Here is an 18,767-nt window from a genome sequence, read left to right as displayed (position 1 = left end):
GCTCTGTGAGCATGATAAAAACCTTATTATTTACATTGTTATATTTTATATCTTCTCTTAATTGCTAGTATAAACTCACTAGTAAACACATTACATCACTAAGCTGCTGAATGCTGCATTCTGATTGGTCAGAAGGTTGGGTTTATTTTCTTTATCCCTGCAGCTCTGGCAGTCTTTATATTCACATTAATACACTTGTTATACATTTATAAACTGATAATAAAACATATGATACGGTAAAGTTTATAAAAGTAAAGGTGTTAATCGTGTGTGGAAGAAGTCTCCAGTGTCTGCGCTGTGTAACAGTCAGAGGTAAAACTCTGACCTCTTCAGGACAGAGGAGTTTATACTTCAGTTTCTGGTAACCAAAAATATATATATACTATATAATACTATAAATGGATTAAAAAATAGACATCCTTTGATGGCTAAATTCTAATAATTCTAATGATGATAAAGTAATTGCTGTGTTATAAGAGGAATAAAACATCTTTGATGTAACAGTAACTCTACTTCATCACTCCATTCTTTTTTTTTTTTTCAGATATTTCCCATTGCAAATGTTTACAGAAACTTAAGAGCTCTCTCTCTCTCTCTCTCTCTCTCTCTCAGAATACTCTTAGAATAGTTCTAGCAGTATTTTATTGTTTCTAATCTCATTCTCTTTTTATTATGTTTCTCTGCATCAGTGTCTCTGTAGGTGTAGAGATGTTAAGTATAATAAACATCATTCCCAGAGAAACAGGACGTTTCTGTAGAAAGCGCTTCTGCTTTTACAATTTAGAGGAAAACTGAATCCTTAAATATCAGTCCATATCAAAACCCTGTCCAATCATATCCTTTTCTTTAGAATATACTACACTTTAAATATTTCAAAGTTAAATTCTTTCACACAAAAAAGCACTTAGATTGTAAGTATAATAAATCATAAAGTATAAAAATCAACCCTAAATAAAAAATCCGGTATCTATAGTTTGTACATGTTTCCTTTTCTTTTCCAAACCCAATCCCAGATCTTTGCTGTTTGTCACGGGATCCGATAGCCGACTTCTTCTCCCATGTCTGATCCACAGTTTGTTTGTGTTTTTGTTTTTTGACTGAGGATCAGTTCAGTGCTGTCTCTAACATTTATTCTGCCTTTGAAGTTATGAGTAGTGACTCAACCCCATGTCCTCTATTGTGTTAGAGATTTGGAGTTAAAATGGCACAGGTTCCTATGTCAGGTGTGTAATCCTGATTTCTCCTCCATGTTTTCGGATCCTGCTGAAAGATCTTTGCGCTGCATTGATCTTCTGATCTACATCGTGTGTCCTCTTCATTGCTTCATCTGATCAGCAGTCTGTCTGTGTGCTTTAGTGCTGCGGAAGACAAAAACCCCACGACCATCTGCCAGAGCCGGAGTTTAATCCAGATTACAGCCTCTCTCTCTCTCTCTCTCTCTCTCTCTCTCTCTCTCTCTCTCTCTCTCTCTCTCTCTCTCATTCCTCTCCACTGTCCTCTCCACAAATCCCCAAACTCTGCTGGATTGAAGACCTTTCTCTATAAAAACAAGCAGCTGAGACACTCGGTCAGAGAGGAAAATGGCGTTTCTCATTAAGAGCATGGTGGGGAACCCACTGAAAGGGATGGGACTTGGAGGAGGAGAGGAGAAATCCGAGTCGGAAACTCCGAAGGATCCGGCAGCGGCGGCTGGGATGACCAGAGAGGAATACGAGGAGTACCAGAAACAACTGGTGGAGGAGAAGTGAGTCAGTGTATAGTACTAGTTAAATAGTTATATACATAGAAATGTCAATAAATCATAAATCAGTTGTAACTGTAACTCCAGCTGTGATGATGATGTGAGTTTCAGCTTTTATCTTTCATCTCTGAGCAAATATTCAAATAATGAATCCTGTTCACATTACATTACACAAATCATTAGAATAGAATAAAAATCAAAAATCTGAAATGAAATAAAAGCTTGATTTTGAACGTGGATGTGAATATTTCAGCTGTGGGTTAGATTATACTCTAAACCTCGTTATCACTCTGACATAATCCGTCCTCGCTAATCCTCTCCTGAGCCAAGGCCATCGGTCAGCCATCAGCTCTCATCCCTTCTGATATTTAGTGGGAAATAAAACACTGTGTCGAGCCGTTACGGGAAAATAATCAATAATCGGCAGGGTGGTGTGATGAAGTGGAGTTAATTACTGTGTTATAACATCGTACCATCAAGAGATTTAATGCTATGACAGCAATTTAATAAATGACACCTCATACTTTTCATCCATTTATAACTACAGTTAATAAAACATCTTCCTGTTCTGATGTAGGTTATAGCAGCTATAAACACTCTTTCCTTCAGCAGCCTCTGGAAAGTGCAACGTGGAGACTATACGCCTTCCATAAATGTTAAATAAACGTCTCCTAAAACATTTCTGCATTGTACAATTGCTGTGACAGAATACATCATTTAATCTGCCGTACAGATTCCTTATTCTCACTCAGTGCAAGCGTTCCCTCGCGATAAACATATACAATAATGATCACACAGCGTAGAGCAGCCTTGATGTTGACTCCAGATCTGATATGACCTTGTTGTGACATTCAGGATGGAGCGAGACGCTGATTTCCTGCACAGAAAGGCAGAGAGAGCGACCCTCAGGGTTTGTCTTCGTGAGAAATACAGACTGCCGAAGGTAGGAACCATCACCAACACTTCCTGTTGGCTTTGATCTACTTGCTGGTTTCTCAAGCTCCGCCTTGTCCACACCCACTTGTTCATCATCAGCTACATAACGTTGATGAAGTGTGTGTGTGTGTGTGTGTGTGTGTGTGTGAAGCTGCTGAGACAAGATCCTCTCAGAATGAACATATTTTAGTTATGTTGTGAATTTGATGTGAAGTGTGTGTGTGTGTTGAGTTGGATTTGTTTCTTCAGGGATTTTTTCACTGTTTTGATGTTTTGTGATCAGATTATTGAGATATGTACGTTAAATAAGAGTGTGGTGCATGTCGTGGCCTGCTTGCTGTTTCCTGTCTGGGGATTTAGTGTGTATTTAAAGCTCTAATCCTTTCCTGAGGTCAGTGTGAGGAGGAATTACTGTGCACTACAGACCATCTAGATAAACAGCATTTTTATTTACAGGCAGAAATTTTTCACTAGGTGTTAAGGATGTACAGAAATCTGATGCAAAGATACAACGCACAAGATCATACACTCACATTCATCCTGCCTCACACAAAGGAATAAACAATCAAATCTACATCAACAAATGCACAGAAATAATCGTTTATATTTATATATTGTTCAGAATAAATATGAAGTTTACTCATCTGATTAATGTTGCGTACACACTCACTTCAGTACTCAGTATCTATAAATATATATTTATATATTGTTCAGAATAAATATGAAGTTTGATAAGTTATTAACCACAATTCCATTCACCTACCTTTTTGACTTGTTCAAGGTGCAAAGTGGGAAACAAACATGGTCACCTTCATGTTCATCTTCTCTTAGCAACAATAGCTGGTCAGTTAATTTGGATGAGTTAGTGATGTTTATTTCTCCTGTTGATGCTGTGAGCAGCCATGTTGACTAGGTGTCACTTGCTGAACTCAGGGTTCAGAGGAACCATCCTGAAGTCCTGCTTTAGAAATTTGGATTTCTCTAATCAGAGATCGGAAGTGACAAGTTACAAACTTTCAGTCAAATACAGAATTAACTCTCATTTCATGTCTGCCTTTAAAAGAGAGCGATGCGGCAGGGCTTTAATGTTTCGGTCTGTCCGGCTTTCTCACCTCCTGGTCTGTACGTTCTGAAAGCCTGAACACTTTATCATGCATTCTGGAACTTTCGTAGCTTAGTTGATCTTGTCTTGTCTTGTCTGAAATGATCCTCCCTGCTGTCAGAGTGAGCAGGACGAGAACATGCTCCAGATGGCCGGAGATGACGTGGATGTCCCTGAGGAGCTGCTGAAGATGGTGGACGAGGATGCGACGGAGGAGGAGGAGAAGGACTCCATTCTGGGTCAGATGCAGAACCTGCAGAACATGGACATGGATCAGATCAAGGAGAAAGCCACGGCTACATTTAACGAGATGAAGAGCAAAGCCGAGGAGAAATGCTGCGTGATGTAATGTCCTGACGAGACACGACACACACTGACGAGGAAAAGCGTTTGGTTGAGTTTATGAACTTGATCATGAGCAGAGATAACTTGTTTATACTTGAGCTGTTATTTTTAAAAAGAAATTGCACTTAAATCTCTAATTAATGTTGAGTACACACTCACTTCACTACTCAGTATCTACAGTGTGGCTGTGTGACATGATGTATGTGTTAGTGTAACTGCCTCTGTGTGTGTTTGAGTATGAATATATAATGCATCATAAGCTCTGATTTATTGGAAATGTTACATCAATGTTTGTTTTTTTTTTGTTTGTTTGTTTTTTTGTAACTATACACCAATTTAACTGAGATACATGTAGTGTATTAAAGAAGAGCTTGGTTGTGTTTATGTTTATGTTTATGTTTATATTTATAAGGATCAAATTAACAGAAACAGAAAAGTATTATGCTCCGTTTCCCATTTTTCTATGTCCAGAAAACAAACAAAAATAAAGCTTTTGTCTCTCAAAATCTTCCATGTCATTCATGATACAGATGCTGGCTGAAGAAGAATGATAAAATGATCATGTATATAATTCATCTTATTCATATAAAATAATAATAATAATAATAATAATAATAATAATAATAATAATAATAATAATAATGTCTTGGAATGAATGAATGAATGAATGAATGAATGAATGAATGAATGAATGAAGGCAAAGCTTCAGCGTGTCATCCACTGCTGAGAAGGTGATCGGGTGCAGTCTCCCATCTCTCCAGGAGCTGTACCTCTCCAGGACCCAGAGACGTGCAGCCAAGATCGCTGTCAACCCCTCTCATCCCGGAAACGAACTTTTTCAATCCCTCCCCTCCGGTCCATCAGGACCAGGACCTCACGCCACAAGAACAGTTTCTTCCCCACTGCAGTCAGCCCGCTGCAGTGCAGCCTGCAGTGCCTCACTTACCCCCAGATGACCCCCTAAACCCAGACACTCACTTCCACATTCTAAATTGCACTACTGTTCATTCAAACTCACACTTTTGTATGCAATACTTATCTCATTTTACATTGTGTACATACCTCACATCTGTATATATATTACAGTCATTCACTTTTTACATTTTTCTATTGCACTAATTTTCATACAAGTCACCTTATACAGTATTTATTTAAATTATTTACCTGTGTATATGTTTGCACCTGACACCAAGACAAATTCCTAGTACTGTAGTTCCTAGTGTTGTCCTCGACATTTGAAGATCATATTAATAACGTTACCCGGTCTGCATACTTTCATCTGCGCAATATTAATTGCCTTCGCCCCTTTCTCACCCCCATCACTACAGCCACACTTGTACACGCTCGTCACCTCACGAATAGACTACTGTAATTCCCTCTTATTTGGTTTACCTTCTAAACTCCTTCATGAACTTCAGTTGGTCCAAAACACAGCTGCCCGCATCATCACCAAAACTCCCTCCATCAACCACATCTCTCCTATACTTTTTCAATTACACTGGCTCCCCGATAAATTCCGTATCGATTACAAGATTCTCCCCCTAACCCTCTAACCCTTGCCCCCTCATACCTCTCAGAGCTCGTCCACGTTTACACCACTGCTTGGTCACTCAGATCCTCTTCATCCTACTTTCAGCTGGGCTGCACCACACCTCTGGAATTCCCTTCCACCGTCCATCCGTGAAATCACCTGTCTCATGTCTTTTAAATCTAATCTTAAAACCTATCTCTTTAGGAAAGCCCTTTCAGACTTCTGTTAACTGCCTTTTTGTCTTTTTGTTTTTATTTAGATTTTGCATGTGTACTGTTTGCATTTTATCTTTGATCCTATTTGATGTAAGGTGACCTTGAGTCTCAGGAAAGGCGCCTCAAATAAAATTTATTATTATTATTATTACTAAAGTGCTCGTTGCTGACCCTTTGCTGTACCTGGCAATAAAACTTTTTCTGATTCTGATTCTGATTCTGATTCTGAATAATAATAATAATAATAATAATAATAATAATAATAATAATAATAATAATAATAATAATAATACAAAAACAACAACAAATTGTAAAATGGGTAACAAAAATATCCATGTGGATAAATTCCTAAATTACACATTTATTTATTTATTTATTTATTTATTTATTTATTTATTTATTTATTCATTTATTCGTGTATTTATTTATTTTTAATTTATGTATGTATGTATTTGCTTATTTACTTTATTTGTTAATGGAATATACATTTGTAAATGTAAAATATAAAAACATTTTTCTAAACAGAAAATACAAAAACACAAATCTGTATTAAGAAGTAATAAAGCTCTGGGTGGCAAATGAAAAAAAAAACTGAATTTAATTTCATACTTTATTTTAATTCTTATATCTGGAAGGCAACATGGTTGTCTATAAGGCAAAGAAAAAGGAATCGGTCTGTTTGAAGGGGACACTAAGATTATTGGTAATAAAAAAAAAGTTTAAATCACCTTTTTGAACTTTTAGCTTAGATGATAAATCTTTTTATATGGACAGAAAGGAGGACTCTGATTTATCAATTAATTAGAAAAAAATTCTTTAGTAACTATAGAACATATAGTAACTATTAACTAATAGATTTTATTGACCCCAGAACAGGCTGAAGTGAAGAAGAGACTGTCGGTCAGTAGGTCCGGGGGTCTGCTGAGGATCAATATCGTGCGCAAAAAATGTCACTGTATCAAATCTTCCACTTTTCCTTCCATCATTGTGTGTTCTTCCCCTTTCACTGGTGAGAATAAACCCTGGGGAGCTGAAAGAGTCTAATGGACCATTATGAGCTGGAATAAGGAAATCCAAACAGTCAGAAGAAAGCGGTTTTGTCCTGATAAGAGCGTTAATCCGCCCTAAAGCCCAAGCGCTGCGGCTCTGCGCTTTTGTCCAGCCTTAATTCCGCGGCTCTGCTCCATGTGGAGGAAGTTTCAATTCTTCCAATAAAGTGCACCTGAATCGCAGGTTACAGGAGTGTAACTAAACCCGTTTATTAGGAGCACGGAGGGGGGATTAGTGGCTTTCAGTCTCCTAATTAACGCCTTCATTAAGCGCTTTTGATTGTCCTCTTAAACCCGGGTCCACACACAGTGTGTGTGTGTGTGTGTGTGTGTGTCCGAAATGAAGTGAGCTCCAGTCGGTGCATAGCTAAGAAAATGTTTTTACAAATAACATCCAGATCCTACAGCTTTTTAATTATTTAAATTTGCTCTTGAAATAATATGATAATAAATAGATAATAAATAGATAATAAACATCACTTAAAAAGAATAATTATACCTGAAATCTCTCTCTCTCTCTCTCTCTCTCTATATATATATATATATATATATATATATATATATATATATATAAATCAAACATTCAACTCTAAAATATTTAAAGTTGATCAGCAAAAGAAATAAAATGTAAATGTCCGTGTTATAGAAATGACAGTGAGTTAAAATAACTCAAAGAATTTAAAGTATAAAAGATGAAACAAACAAATAAATAAATAAACACACATAGTTAAGAAAAATGCTGTTTTCAAGCAAAGAAAAATGCTAAGAATTTAATAAAACTTTTATGGTTTGCTCCCAGCTCAATTTCCGGTTCAGCTTTTTAGCAAAGAAAGGTCGATTTATTTCAAAAGAACTATTTTTATTTATTGAGCTGAAACACAGTAGAGTAATAATAATAATAATAATAATAATTATTATTATTATTATTATTATTATTATTATTATTATAATGTTTCATACATTAATCGAACTTATAACTTGCTCGAATTTTTAATATAACATAGATTTTCTTGTTTTATTTAAATTATAAATTTAAAATTTAAAATTATTTAAACTATGTAAAATTATTTTAAAAATTATTTAAACTATATTTAAATTACAAAACGGTAATAGTAGCATTTCTTCTTCTTCTTCTATTATTATTATTATTATTATATTTTTAACTAGCAGAGAATGATTAATTTTAATAGGGATTAATGTTTGGAATTTCGTGAAGCTCGTGCACGAGGCTGGTCAGGGGAAGGGAAGGGGAAGGGGGTGGTAGTTGTTAATGGGAGGAGCTGGGGTAAAACTAGAAGCCCCTGTTCCACCCTCTGACGTGTCCGTGGGGTGATGGAGGGGAGAGAGGGATCCTGCTGAGGAGGACGGATATAAAAAGGCAGGAGAGACGTGAGGAAGGAGAAACACCTGACACACTGGAGTTACTGGAGCAGCTGTCCACAACACGGAACTAGAGCCAGTTCACACCGCGCTACTGGTTCTCCAACTTCCACTCAGGCATACCTGGACAGAAGAAGAAGACGCTTTTTGTTTTTTTATTATTATTATTTTTGTTTGATTTCCGGGTGTTAAAAAGTTCAATGCGGTTTCTGGGCTCAGAAATGATGGAGGAGCGACTTTTAGGAAATCAAAGTAGAGTTCACAGCATCGAGGCCATTTTAGGCTACAGAGAGGAGGAGAGCAGTTTGAAGAAGCAGAGGATGATGAGCAGTAAGTGAGGCTCATTTCTCTCCTGTCCGCGTGTCGATGGAAATTTTTATTCGCAAATTTACTGCTAAATATTTGAAGTGCGCTCCGTGGTATAAAGCCATTTCATTAGCTTTTTTATTGACCATTATGTCCTGTTCTCCAATTAATAAAAAAAAATGAAACATATATAATAATAATAATAATAATAATAATAATGTCTAACGTGACCAACTGTAATATTCTGTGGAACAGTAAAGACAGAAAAACCTCAAGAAAGCCGGAAGATGCTGTGTGTGTGTGTGTGTGTGTGTGTGTGCTTTATTTGATTGAAGTTTTGTTTTATTCTAAGATCAGAAAGTCTCATTTTTAGCAAATTCCAAGAAGAAAAAAAATCTCCAAGTTCTGAAAGAAAAAATAAAATCGTGTGTGATTTTAAATTATGAATATTACTTTAATTATTTTAAAACGATGGCTTGTTAATTGGCTTGTAGAAATCATAACAAACATTTGTGATAAACGTGGATTTTTTTGGGTTCAAAAGAAGAACAAGTGCCGTTAATTAGACATCAAAACAAAATGTTCTGAATTTTATATTTATTTCAACACTGTGTGAGTTAAGTGCAGTAAAATGTGGGCGTAAATATGAGTAAGAAGTTTACATAGAAATTGTCAACTGAAAAAAGTGATACAGATAAATATAAATGCACACAAAACAAAACAAACAAACAACAAACAAACAAAAAAACGTCATTCAGGAGATAAGAATTATCCTAGCAAACAAGTTGTTGACTAATACACTCATGATTAATATTATACACAATCCTCTGAGATTATACAACTACAGAAAAAAAACTATACAAAAATATATAATTTGAGAAATATATGAATGAATGACTTTAATTAATTAAAAAATAATTTATTAAATAATAACGAAGAGGAAATAAATGTTGACGCATTAGATCACGTGTGAGTGTAATAGATTATTATAAGAGTGTAATAGATTATTATAAGAGTGTAATAGATTATTAGACTAAACATCTGCAGATTTTTTTTATTCCTTCGAGAACTTTTCAGCACCTGGTTTGCACCAAAGGGGTATAAAGGTATACAAAAAGGTATAAAAGAATTTCCATAGCTGAATCTGAAGTCCACTGAAGTCCATGTTCCTGCAGAACTCATGATTATATATATATATATATATATTATAAATCTGTAAACAGCTAGCTATTCTTGTTGTTGTATAATTATTACTACACGACCCCTGATTCTAACCTGCACACCTGCTCCCAGGTGTCCGCTGTGACGTCAGGTCCGGCGCCCCGGTGAGCCCCGATTTACCGGAAGGCGGCGACGGTCTGAAGCTGTCGGACGACGAGCGCGCGAAGAAGAAGCACAGGCGCAACCGGACCACGTTCACCACGTTCCAACTGCACGAGCTCGAAAGAGCGTTCGAGAAGTCGCGCTACCCGGACGCGTGCAGCCGGGAGGAACTCGCGCTCAAGGTCAACCTGCCCGAAGTGCGCGTGCAGGTGAGAAGTAGAAGAATGGACGGATGGATGGAATAAAAGAGAGAAAGAAATAACGAAATGGGGCATGCATAGATAGATAGATAGATAGATAGATAGATAGATAGATAGATAGATAGATAGATAGATAGATAGATAGATAGATAGATGTGTATTTGTGTAAATGTCCAAAGCAATGGAAAAATTCTTACTTTGCATTTTTTATTTAATTCGGTCAATAATAACAAAAATATATAACTTTTTTTAACTGACCCCATAATTATTTAAATATAGGGCTCTACCAAGCGATTGCCCAATCAGCTTGGGTTAAGTTAAAAAAAATGTATTAATGAAATATAGTGTCTCTACCAAACGGTTGCACAGAACATTAAAGGGTTAAAGTTTGTTTTATTTTAATTATTATTAATTTTTTTTAATTAATGACCATGTCCATTCTCCCTGCTGCCCCATGACCCCGTATCAGCTCTGTGGGTGGGTGGAGTTATTTAGAGTAACTTTGGGTCAGTGAGGTATCTGGAGGTAACGTGGTGTATTTCTCTCAGGTGTGGTTCCAGAACCGTCGTGCTAAGTGGCGTCGTCAGGAGAAGCTGGAGTTGAGCTCCATCAGCCCCATCAAGCTGCAGGACTCATCAGTGCTTTCCTTCCCCAGATCTCCTGCTCTCGAACCATGGATGGCACCCCCATGTGTCTCCTCCCCCACCTCTCCGCTGCACTCCTTTCCTCCCTTCCTTACCTCTCCGTCCAGTTATGCTCCTCCATCATTCCTTGGAAGTCCAGCGGTCGGTCACACTCTGCCCCTCGGAGCTCCATGTCCTCCTCCACTTCCCTTCCACTGTTCAGGTTTCATGGACTCACTGTCTCTGGAGGACACAGATCCTCGCAACTCCAGCATTGCCTCGCTCAGGATGAAGGCCAAGGAGCACATTCAGGCCATAGGGAAGTCCTGGTAGATCCTGGACTCCTTGTGTGGGGAAAAATGGAATGGTCAAGCAACTCTGTACTTCCTGTAGACACTGAGAGAGAGAGAGAGAGAGAGAGAGAGAGGGAGAGAGAGAGAGAGAGAGAGAAAGAGAGAGACAGGGAGAGAGAGAGAGGGAGGGAGGATACACGTCTGAAGCCCATCTTCAGGTCTCATCTTCAGTGGACGTGAAGAAACCCAGGAGCTGGACAGGAGAGACTTTAAAGTCCCAGAGTGGGCATGTCTTAGTGATGTTTGCCTGTGTCACAACAACATTTGTAAGAATACATGAATTAAAAAAGCAAAGAGAACAAATTTGAAAAAATTTGAATGAAAAGAAAAAATTGGGTTCTAAAGATCACTCAAAAGACAAACCGTGTTCTCCGTCACAGAGCGTTCTCTATCAGAACCCTTCCCTGAGGCTACAAATCTCATAAAAACAACAAACTCTTAAAGAAGCATCAGAGAAACATAGTGTTAAAATAGGGATAAAAATATTTTAAAATGCTCCTTGAAGAGTTCTCAGCTTCAGATAATGGTTCTCTTGGGAAAATTTCTGTGTTTGATGAGCGTCTGTGAGCTCTAAGACAATCTATTTATTCTTCTCTTCTCATTCTTTGTGTAAACTGTGATTTATGATTTTATCTAAATGTAAATATAAATGTTAATTAAATGTTTTTTTATATATATATTTGAGTCTATTTTTATTTTCTGCATTACTGAAATGAACGGATTTCAATCTCAAAAAACGTCACCTATATTTCCTTAAGCTTTGACGTTTCCTGTTGTTTCTGCTGCCCTCTAGTGGTAACTTTTTATAAAAGCAAGAAACACATGCAGAACTGCGCTTTAGTATTCTTCTACCGCCATCTAGCGGTCACATGTTCAACTGCAGCATTTTTAAATTCCCAATTTCATCATTTTGGACACTTATATTGATGCAAAGCAATTTATTAGGATTTTATATTGATCTATTTTGTATTTATCGTTATTGTAAGATTATGTTTAGCCCTCTGAGTATCGAATTCAGACTGTGGGACGACATGTGAAAGAGCACGTGACCTCAAGAAACTCAAGAAGGAAATGATTCATTTTGTAAAATGTGTGTAATATATGAGGACAAAATGAATGACACAATCAAATGTTTAAAAAAGTTTTAAAAGTTTTTTAAACACAGTTAGAGAGCTGAAGAGTGACTCATTAAGCACATTTAACAAAAAACGCTGGAGCTGTAATGAACACGTCTTATTTTGAATCGGACTCATTGTGATGAACGGACAGCTGAGAGGATAATTACAGCTCCTTTAATGATGTCCTTTCTCCAGCTGACACCTTGTTTTTTACTCATATCGTCCATTAGGGATGAAAAAACGAGCAGGAAGCGAGTGACTGGCTGGTGTATTGACCAACGAAGACAGACAATTCACAGAAAAATAAAGCAATAAAGTGGACATTGAGTCACTATTGTGTTGTGCGCGAGCTCAGAATGATGGTGTGTCATTTGAAATGGTTTTAACGTCATGATGTTTAATGCTTAATGGATTTTTTTAATTAAATAAAATTAAAAAGACTTCAGGATTGTTGTATTCAGAAACGCTGTGTGTAAAGCAGGACACCCTGGACATGGAGCTGAGCTGGTGCATCGATGCTAGTGGAAACAGAAATAAAAGTAAGTACAAGATGGCTCTTTCTTGAATGAATAAATAAAAATAATGGTCGGGAAATTGCCGTTTTGAAGGAGTACATCTCTTTAGGAATAGAAACAGACTCAACACACACCCTTCATAATTACCCTTCAGCGTTTAATTGTGATTTACTCCGCCTTCTTCTGTCTGAGGTTATAAATAATCAGAAAAACTGACCTCATACTTTCTAAAACACTGGCTCCAAGGGTGTGTGTGTTTGTTCAATAATGACTGGAACACTGCTCAGTGTGTGTGTGTGTCTGTGTGTGTGTGTGTGTGTGTGTTTAAATCGCACAGGTTTTTTCCACTAATTAGGGCTTTATTGCAGATATCTGACGAAACATCAGTCACACAAACAATTCAGAAGAACAAAATGAAACACGCAGGTCTATAAAACACTGGCATTAGAATGAGAGTAACTTAAAAAAAATTAGAAGAGATCTGAGAGCGGATGTGGTGCAGGATGAAGAGACAAGAGAGATTCAGGTGTTTAGTATTATTTTTTTCTGACAGATTTTTTGACGCCGTGGAAGGTCGTTTTCTCAGCTGCTTCTCCGACCTGCACAAGCTCTGATGGAAGATCGGACATGATGCTCGTCTTCAGCTGTCGTCGGAATCTCTGGTGTTTAAAGCCAGTAACAAAACCCTCGCTGCCTGGAGATACACACACACACACACACACACACACGAGGAGATATGAGATCGGAATTATTAGGAACAATCAGTCTGTATATGTGCTGAGAAAGCTTCTACTCTAACTCGCCTGAGGTTTGACCACAAGGGGGAGCCCTAAGCACAGAGTTACGGTTTATAGAGCTAGCCTTTTTACTGAAATGACCAACATACCTAGCTAATCATGTGTTGGACATTAGCTAGCTATTAGTAGTGAAAACAGTAATGAAAAGGTTTGCTGTGGGACGGTTATGGACTTCCGTGAATGTCAGTATTGCAGTATTCTTATGGAGTTAAGAATTAGTGCACAATGTACACAGATCAGCCATAACATTATGACCACCTGCCTAATATTGTGTTGGTCCCCCTTTTGCTGCCAAAACAGCCCTGACCCGTCCTGCACTGTGTATTCTGACCCCTTTCTATCAGAACCAGCATTAACTTCTTCAGCAGTTTGATCAACAGTAGCTCGTCTGTTGGATCGGATCACACGGGCCAGCCTTCTCTCCCCACGTGTATCAGTGAGCCTTGGCCACCCATGACCCTGTCACCGGTTCACCACTGTTCCTTCCTTGGACCACTTTTGATAGATACTGTCCACTGCAGACCAGGAACACCCCACAAGAGCTGCAGTTTTGGAGATGCTCTGATCCAGTGGTCTAGCCATCACAATTTGGCCCTTTTGGTCAAACTCGCTCAAATCTTTACGCTTGTCCATTTTTCCTGCTTCTAACATCAATTTTGAGGACAAAATGTTGACTTGCTGCCTAATATATCCCACCCACTAACAGGTGCCATGATGAGGAGATACTCAGTCTCATTCACTTCACCAGTCACTGCTCACAATTATGGCTGACCGGTGTATAGCACTGTACTGTATATAAGCTATATTGAGCTAATTAAGCATTAAGAGCTCCCCCTGGTGGTCAGTCTTCAGACTGCTTGAAGTGATTAAATGAGCAAACAAACAAACGTCACACACAGTAAATCTTCCTTTTCAATTAAAATGAATGACTTCGTTTTTTTCTTAATAAAATAGCTTTTTCATTCTTCCCTGCTTTTTATTCTGTTCTATTAAATAATTGTTCATAGAGACGCAGAGAAATTTTAATAATATATAAACTTGCACTTACCTGATTGACCTCCTTCTGTCTTTCCAGCTGCTCTTGCCACCATTTCCTCAGCTCTATGGAGCGCTCTCGTCTTTCCCTCTCGTCTTCTGTGTCTCTCTTTGATCCAGTCAGAACCTTGATGAGAGCCGTCAGCAGTCTGGACGGCTGTGTGTGTGTGTCGGTTTCTGCTGTGATTAAATAAGCCTGAGCATCCATGTCACGTTCGTCTGAGCTCAGCGTTTCGTCTATGCTCTTCTTACCCATCAGGTGTCCTGTGGAGAAACACCAGGAACTGTTAGAGGAACTAGACATGTCCAGTGAAGCTTTAGATACTGGAAGATGAAACAGAGATTGTTTGTAGACCATCCTGACGTCTCTGTCACTCGAAACCTTTACTGGAGCTTTATAAACTTCCAGCTGTTATAGTTAGCATGAATAGCTTTATGATTTGGATACTGACTGGGAGCACTGTTGCTAGGCAATGAGAAGACAGTTAGCTGTCAACTGAGGCTAATGTCTTAGCTAGCTAGCTTTTAGCATATATAGTCGTTATCCACTTTTGCTCCAGAAAATGCAATGGCAAATGATAGAAACACATCAGGAATATCAACATTTCCCTCAGTTGTGTGGGTAAGTTTCTCAGAAAAAAAACTCAAATAAGACTGAAATCTCAGTTAGCATTAAGCGCTAACTGAACTTCCAGTAGTTCTGCCGTATTGAGGAACATCAGCATTCTGAGCTCTGGAACAAAATCCATCCATATAAGCTTACTATCTTGTCTTTCATCAGTAGGACAGAGCCTGGAATAATTATTTTGAATAATAATAATAATTAGAAATGTTGATGTTCCATTTCCTGTTACATTACCAATATCATGCCAGCTAGCTAGGACATAAACCTCAGTAATTAACTGGTTTGTGCTAGCTATAAAGAATATATATATATATATATATATCTTCTGTCAGAAAAAGTTGAAAATGGTCTGTTTAATTCCTGTTCATTTCTGACTCAATATGTTAAAAGATCTAATGAATGTTTAAGAATAGCATCATCTTCTAGTTTAACCTCTTAGATACCTCAAGCAGTATAAAAAGTTAAAAGATCACCATTATCATTAGCGTAATAATTCAGCTGCGTCATTCAGCCAAAGTGTTTCTGTAATAAAATCAGTGACGTCACCGTCATTGTCTCTGATTGCTGCTTTAAAGTATAAGCACAGCAGAGTAGAGTAAAAGCAAAACAAAACACTCCAATGTCCTCCTGCGGCTCTTCGGTCTGTAGTGTCTGTGCTCGAGGAGGCTGTGAGAAGCTCGAGTGGCTGATGGACATAAAAGAGAGACAACAATCATCTGCTGCTGCAGTTTGATATGAAACCATGAAGGAAAAACAGACAGACGAGAAATCACTCACAGACGCTTTAAAGGACAGGTACAAGAGGACGAGGGATTGATACCAATAAAGCTTCAGAAGATTAACTACGATTAAAGCAATGAGCTTCTTCTTCTTCTTCTTCTTCTTCTTCTTATTATTATTATTATTATTATTGTTGTTGTTGTTGTTGGTGGTGTTGTTGGTGTTGTTGTTGTCAATAAATAATTCCACACTTTCTAACCAATCAGAATTAAATCTCAGAGTTACAAAAAAAATTTAATATTATTTCAGTTAAATATTGGAAACAACGTTTTATGGATGTTAGCTTTTTTCTTTCTAAAAAAACAAAAGCACAAAGCATGTTTTATTAAAATGCTAAATGATCATTTTTCTAGTAATATAGTAGTAATAAACTACAAACTATTCAGTCAACATTTTTTAAATACAAAAATTTATCCATAATGTACAGAAATAATGTATTTAATGTATTTATTTATTGTATATCATTACAATAAATAAATGACATCACATGTTTACTGATTAATTATTCTGGTTTATTTTTAATTAAATTAAATTAATAAAAATGAGCCACATTCCCACAGAAAGAGAGCCAAATAAAGATACATGTGATTATATCTGGAATGAAAACAGCAGCATGTGGTTACATGAAAATCATCAAGGATGTGATGTGATGTTATAACCGTTCTGAGTTATATGAATCACATTAGATGCTCTTATTATGATTAAGTTAATAATTGCTTTAATGAGCGATCCTCCTTTACGTGTCAGATTTCAGAAACACAATCATCTCATTGCTGTGGAAATGGAAAAAAGGAGAAATAAAGCTAAAGACAAAAAGAGCACACTAGGTGTTTATTTCTGACTCTGCAGCTCGTGGTCTTGTCGCTTTACACAACTCAACCCTGAGAGTTTATTACACACCAGACTGCCAGAGAAGAGCAACAAATCCCATGACTGCATTCTGGATAATAATTTGGATAATAAGCAAAGATTAATGTTTGTGTTGTTATATTTGGTACGTTTAACACACAGTACAGACTAACCACACACTGAAGATGACAGATCCTAGTCTATCTCTGTAAAATGGGACAATCCCAGGATTTCTACCTCGAATAAAAGAGGTTAAAATCATCTCCACACACGGAGCAGACGTGTTTCACCTGTGGCTCGTCTCACGCTCTGGATCTTCCTGCAGGTTTTAACCTAGTGCTCTAATTCTGTTCCTCCTCACGTTCTCCTGCCAGGTCTGGTCTCACATTATTCCCAGATGTGTAAAGACTGTCCTGCTGCTCATCCCAGAGCTCCTCTACACACAATATACTCTCTAATGATTCACAACATCACTCTCCTGGGTCACCCAGAAGGAGAAGGAAAAGAAGGAGAAAAGGAAGAGAAAAGAGGATGAAGGAGAAGAAGAAAAAGAAGAAGATGAAAAGAAGGAGAAGGAAAGAAGAAGAAGAAAGAAAGAAAGAAAGAAAGAAAGAAAGAAAGAAAGAAAGAAAGAAAGAAAGAAAGAAAGAAAGAAAGAAAGAAAGAAAGAAAGAAGGAGAAAAGAAGAAGATGAAGAGGAGGAGAAAAAGACAATGAGGGGAAAGAAGATGATGAAGGAGAAGAAGAAGCAGATAAGAAGAAGAAGGGAAAAAGATGAAGGAAAAGTTGAAGAAAAAAGAAGAAAAGAAGGAGAAAGAGAAGTTGAAGAATAAGAGGAAGAAAAGAAGGAGAAAAAAGATGAAAGAGAATGAGAAGATGAAGCAGAAGAAGATGGAGGAGCAAAAGAAAAAAAGAAGAAGAAAAGAGGGAGAAGGAGAAAAACAAGATAAAGGAGAAAGAGATGATGAAGAAGAAGAGGAAGAAGAAGAAGAAGAAAAAGTAGAAGAAAGGAAGAAGAGGGAAAGACAGAGAAAAATAAGATGAAGAAGATCAAGAAGAAAAAGAAGAAAAAAGAAGGAGAAGAAGAAGAAGAAGAAGAAGAAGAAGAAGAAGGAAGAGAGGAAGATAATAAACTGATTTAATTCTCCTTGCATCAAAGTGATAAATAAACGTCTCTGAAAAGAAACCTTTTTATTATCACACAGGATTTTTAAAAATCTGTTTAGTTTAAGTGGAATATAATTTCCATGATTCCTTGATCAGCTTTTTGTGCCACATTAAAAGTTAAAACCCCTGACTAGGTAGAAATCACAGTGAAGCTGCATGCTGAAGTGAGCTTGCGTTATTAAAAGCCTGCTGTATCGATTAGTAGAAGTCAGACACGGTGCTCACCCACAGCCCAGTGGTTTCCGCGAGCGTACACTAATTTGCCACTTTGTGCTTCGTTATGCAGCTGAGCGTCACAGCCGAGGAACAGCAGGAGCACGGCCGACGCCCAGACCACGAGTCGGTATCTCCACAGGACGCACATGACCACGGTCAGACACGGCTGGACTTCTACTACTCCTCCTGTGCAGTGCTGTGGAGCGTGTGTGTGTGAGTGTGTGTGTGAGTGTGTGTGAGTGAGTGGAGATCAGTGTATTTATACCAGAGCAGGACGCAGAGCAGGTGAACAGCCTGGAAGCTTAATGACGTCCAAAAAACCCCCCGTGTCAATCAACACAGAGACGTCGTTCAGCATCCGAGACGAAATGTCAAAGGCTTAATACGCTGATTAATATCATCAGAGCCGGTCTCACCCCCGTCATCCACCCCTCCGCTATCACCCCACCACCACCACCACCACCATCACCCCTCTGACCAATGGACCTTTTATTCTGATGGCACTGATATGTGGTGGTTGTTTTTCAGGATTCTTTTCATTCCACAATCTGACTGATGAAT

The 18,767-nt window shown here is 37.7% G+C and overlaps 3 protein-coding genes across 3 annotated transcripts; 2 read left to right on the top strand and 1 right to left on the bottom strand.

The window, feature by feature from the left end:
• The first annotated feature begins 112 nt into the window (after positions 1-112).
• Positions 113-4,548, top strand: cplx4a (complexin 4a). The gene is made up of 3 exons (XM_058416135.1): positions 113-1,744; positions 2,597-2,684; positions 3,901-4,548. Exons 1-3 carry the CDS (start codon positions 1,581-1,583, stop codon positions 4,126-4,128), a joined length of 480 nt encoding a protein of 159 aa, XP_058272118.1. The 5' UTR covers positions 113-1,580; the 3' UTR covers positions 4,129-4,548.
• A 3,784-nt stretch (positions 4,549-8,332) lies between these two features.
• Positions 8,333-11,717, top strand: rx3 (retinal homeobox gene 3). Its single transcript, XM_058415975.1, has 3 exons — positions 8,333-8,629; positions 9,899-10,137; positions 10,677-11,717. Exons 1-3 carry the CDS (start codon positions 8,500-8,502, stop codon positions 11,082-11,084), a joined length of 777 nt encoding a protein of 258 aa, XP_058271958.1. The 5' UTR covers positions 8,333-8,499; the 3' UTR covers positions 11,085-11,717.
• Positions 11,718-13,096: 1,379 nt separating this feature from the next.
• On the bottom strand, positions 13,097-18,538 carry grp (gastrin-releasing peptide). Its single transcript, XM_058416007.1, has 3 exons — positions 18,216-18,538; positions 14,583-14,833; positions 13,097-13,431 (listed from the first exon to the last, which is right to left on the bottom strand). Exons 1-3 carry the CDS (start codon positions 18,352-18,354, stop codon positions 13,378-13,380), a joined length of 444 nt encoding a protein of 147 aa, XP_058271990.1. The 5' UTR covers positions 18,355-18,538; the 3' UTR covers positions 13,097-13,377.
• Positions 18,539-18,767: the final 229 nt, after the last annotated feature.

This window comes from Hemibagrus wyckioides, linkage group LG18 (genome assembly GCF_019097595.1).
Source record: "Hemibagrus wyckioides isolate EC202008001 linkage group LG18, SWU_Hwy_1.0, whole genome shotgun sequence".
Classification (NCBI taxonomy): domain Eukaryota; kingdom Metazoa; phylum Chordata; class Actinopteri; order Siluriformes; family Bagridae; genus Hemibagrus; species Hemibagrus wyckioides.
This window is presented reverse-complemented; position numbering and strand designations above follow the sequence as displayed.

Coding starts and splice junctions, on each gene's coding strand:
- cplx4a (XM_058416135.1), top strand. CDS start 1,581: ATGGCGTTTCTCATTAAGAGCATGGTGGGGAACCCACTGAAAGGGATG. Junction 1,745..2,596: donor AAACAACTGGTGGAGGAGAA/GTGAGTCAGTGT, acceptor TGTGACATTCAG/GATGGAGCGAGACGCTGATT. Junction 2,685..3,900: donor AGAAATACAGACTGCCGAAG/GTAGGAACCATC, acceptor CCCTGCTGTCAG/AGTGAGCAGGACGAGAACAT.
- rx3 (XM_058415975.1), top strand. CDS start 8,500: ATGCGGTTTCTGGGCTCAGAAATGATGGAGGAGCGACTTTTAGGAAAT. Junction 8,630..9,898: donor GAAGCAGAGGATGATGAGCA/GTAAGTGAGGCT, acceptor ACCTGCTCCCAG/GTGTCCGCTGTGACGTCAGG. Junction 10,138..10,676: donor TGCCCGAAGTGCGCGTGCAG/GTGAGAAGTAGA, acceptor TATTTCTCTCAG/GTGTGGTTCCAGAACCGTCG.
- grp (XM_058416007.1), bottom strand. CDS start 18,354: ATGTGCGTCCTGTGGAGATACCGACTCGTGGTCTGGGCGTCGGCCGTG. Junction 14,834..18,215: donor CGGAAACCACTGGGCTGTGG/GTGAGCACCGTG, acceptor GTTTCTCCACAG/GACACCTGATGGGTAAGAAG. Junction 13,432..14,582: donor GACAGAAGGAGGTCAATCAG/GTAAGTGCAAGT, acceptor GTGTATCTCCAG/GCAGCGAGGGTTTTGTTACT.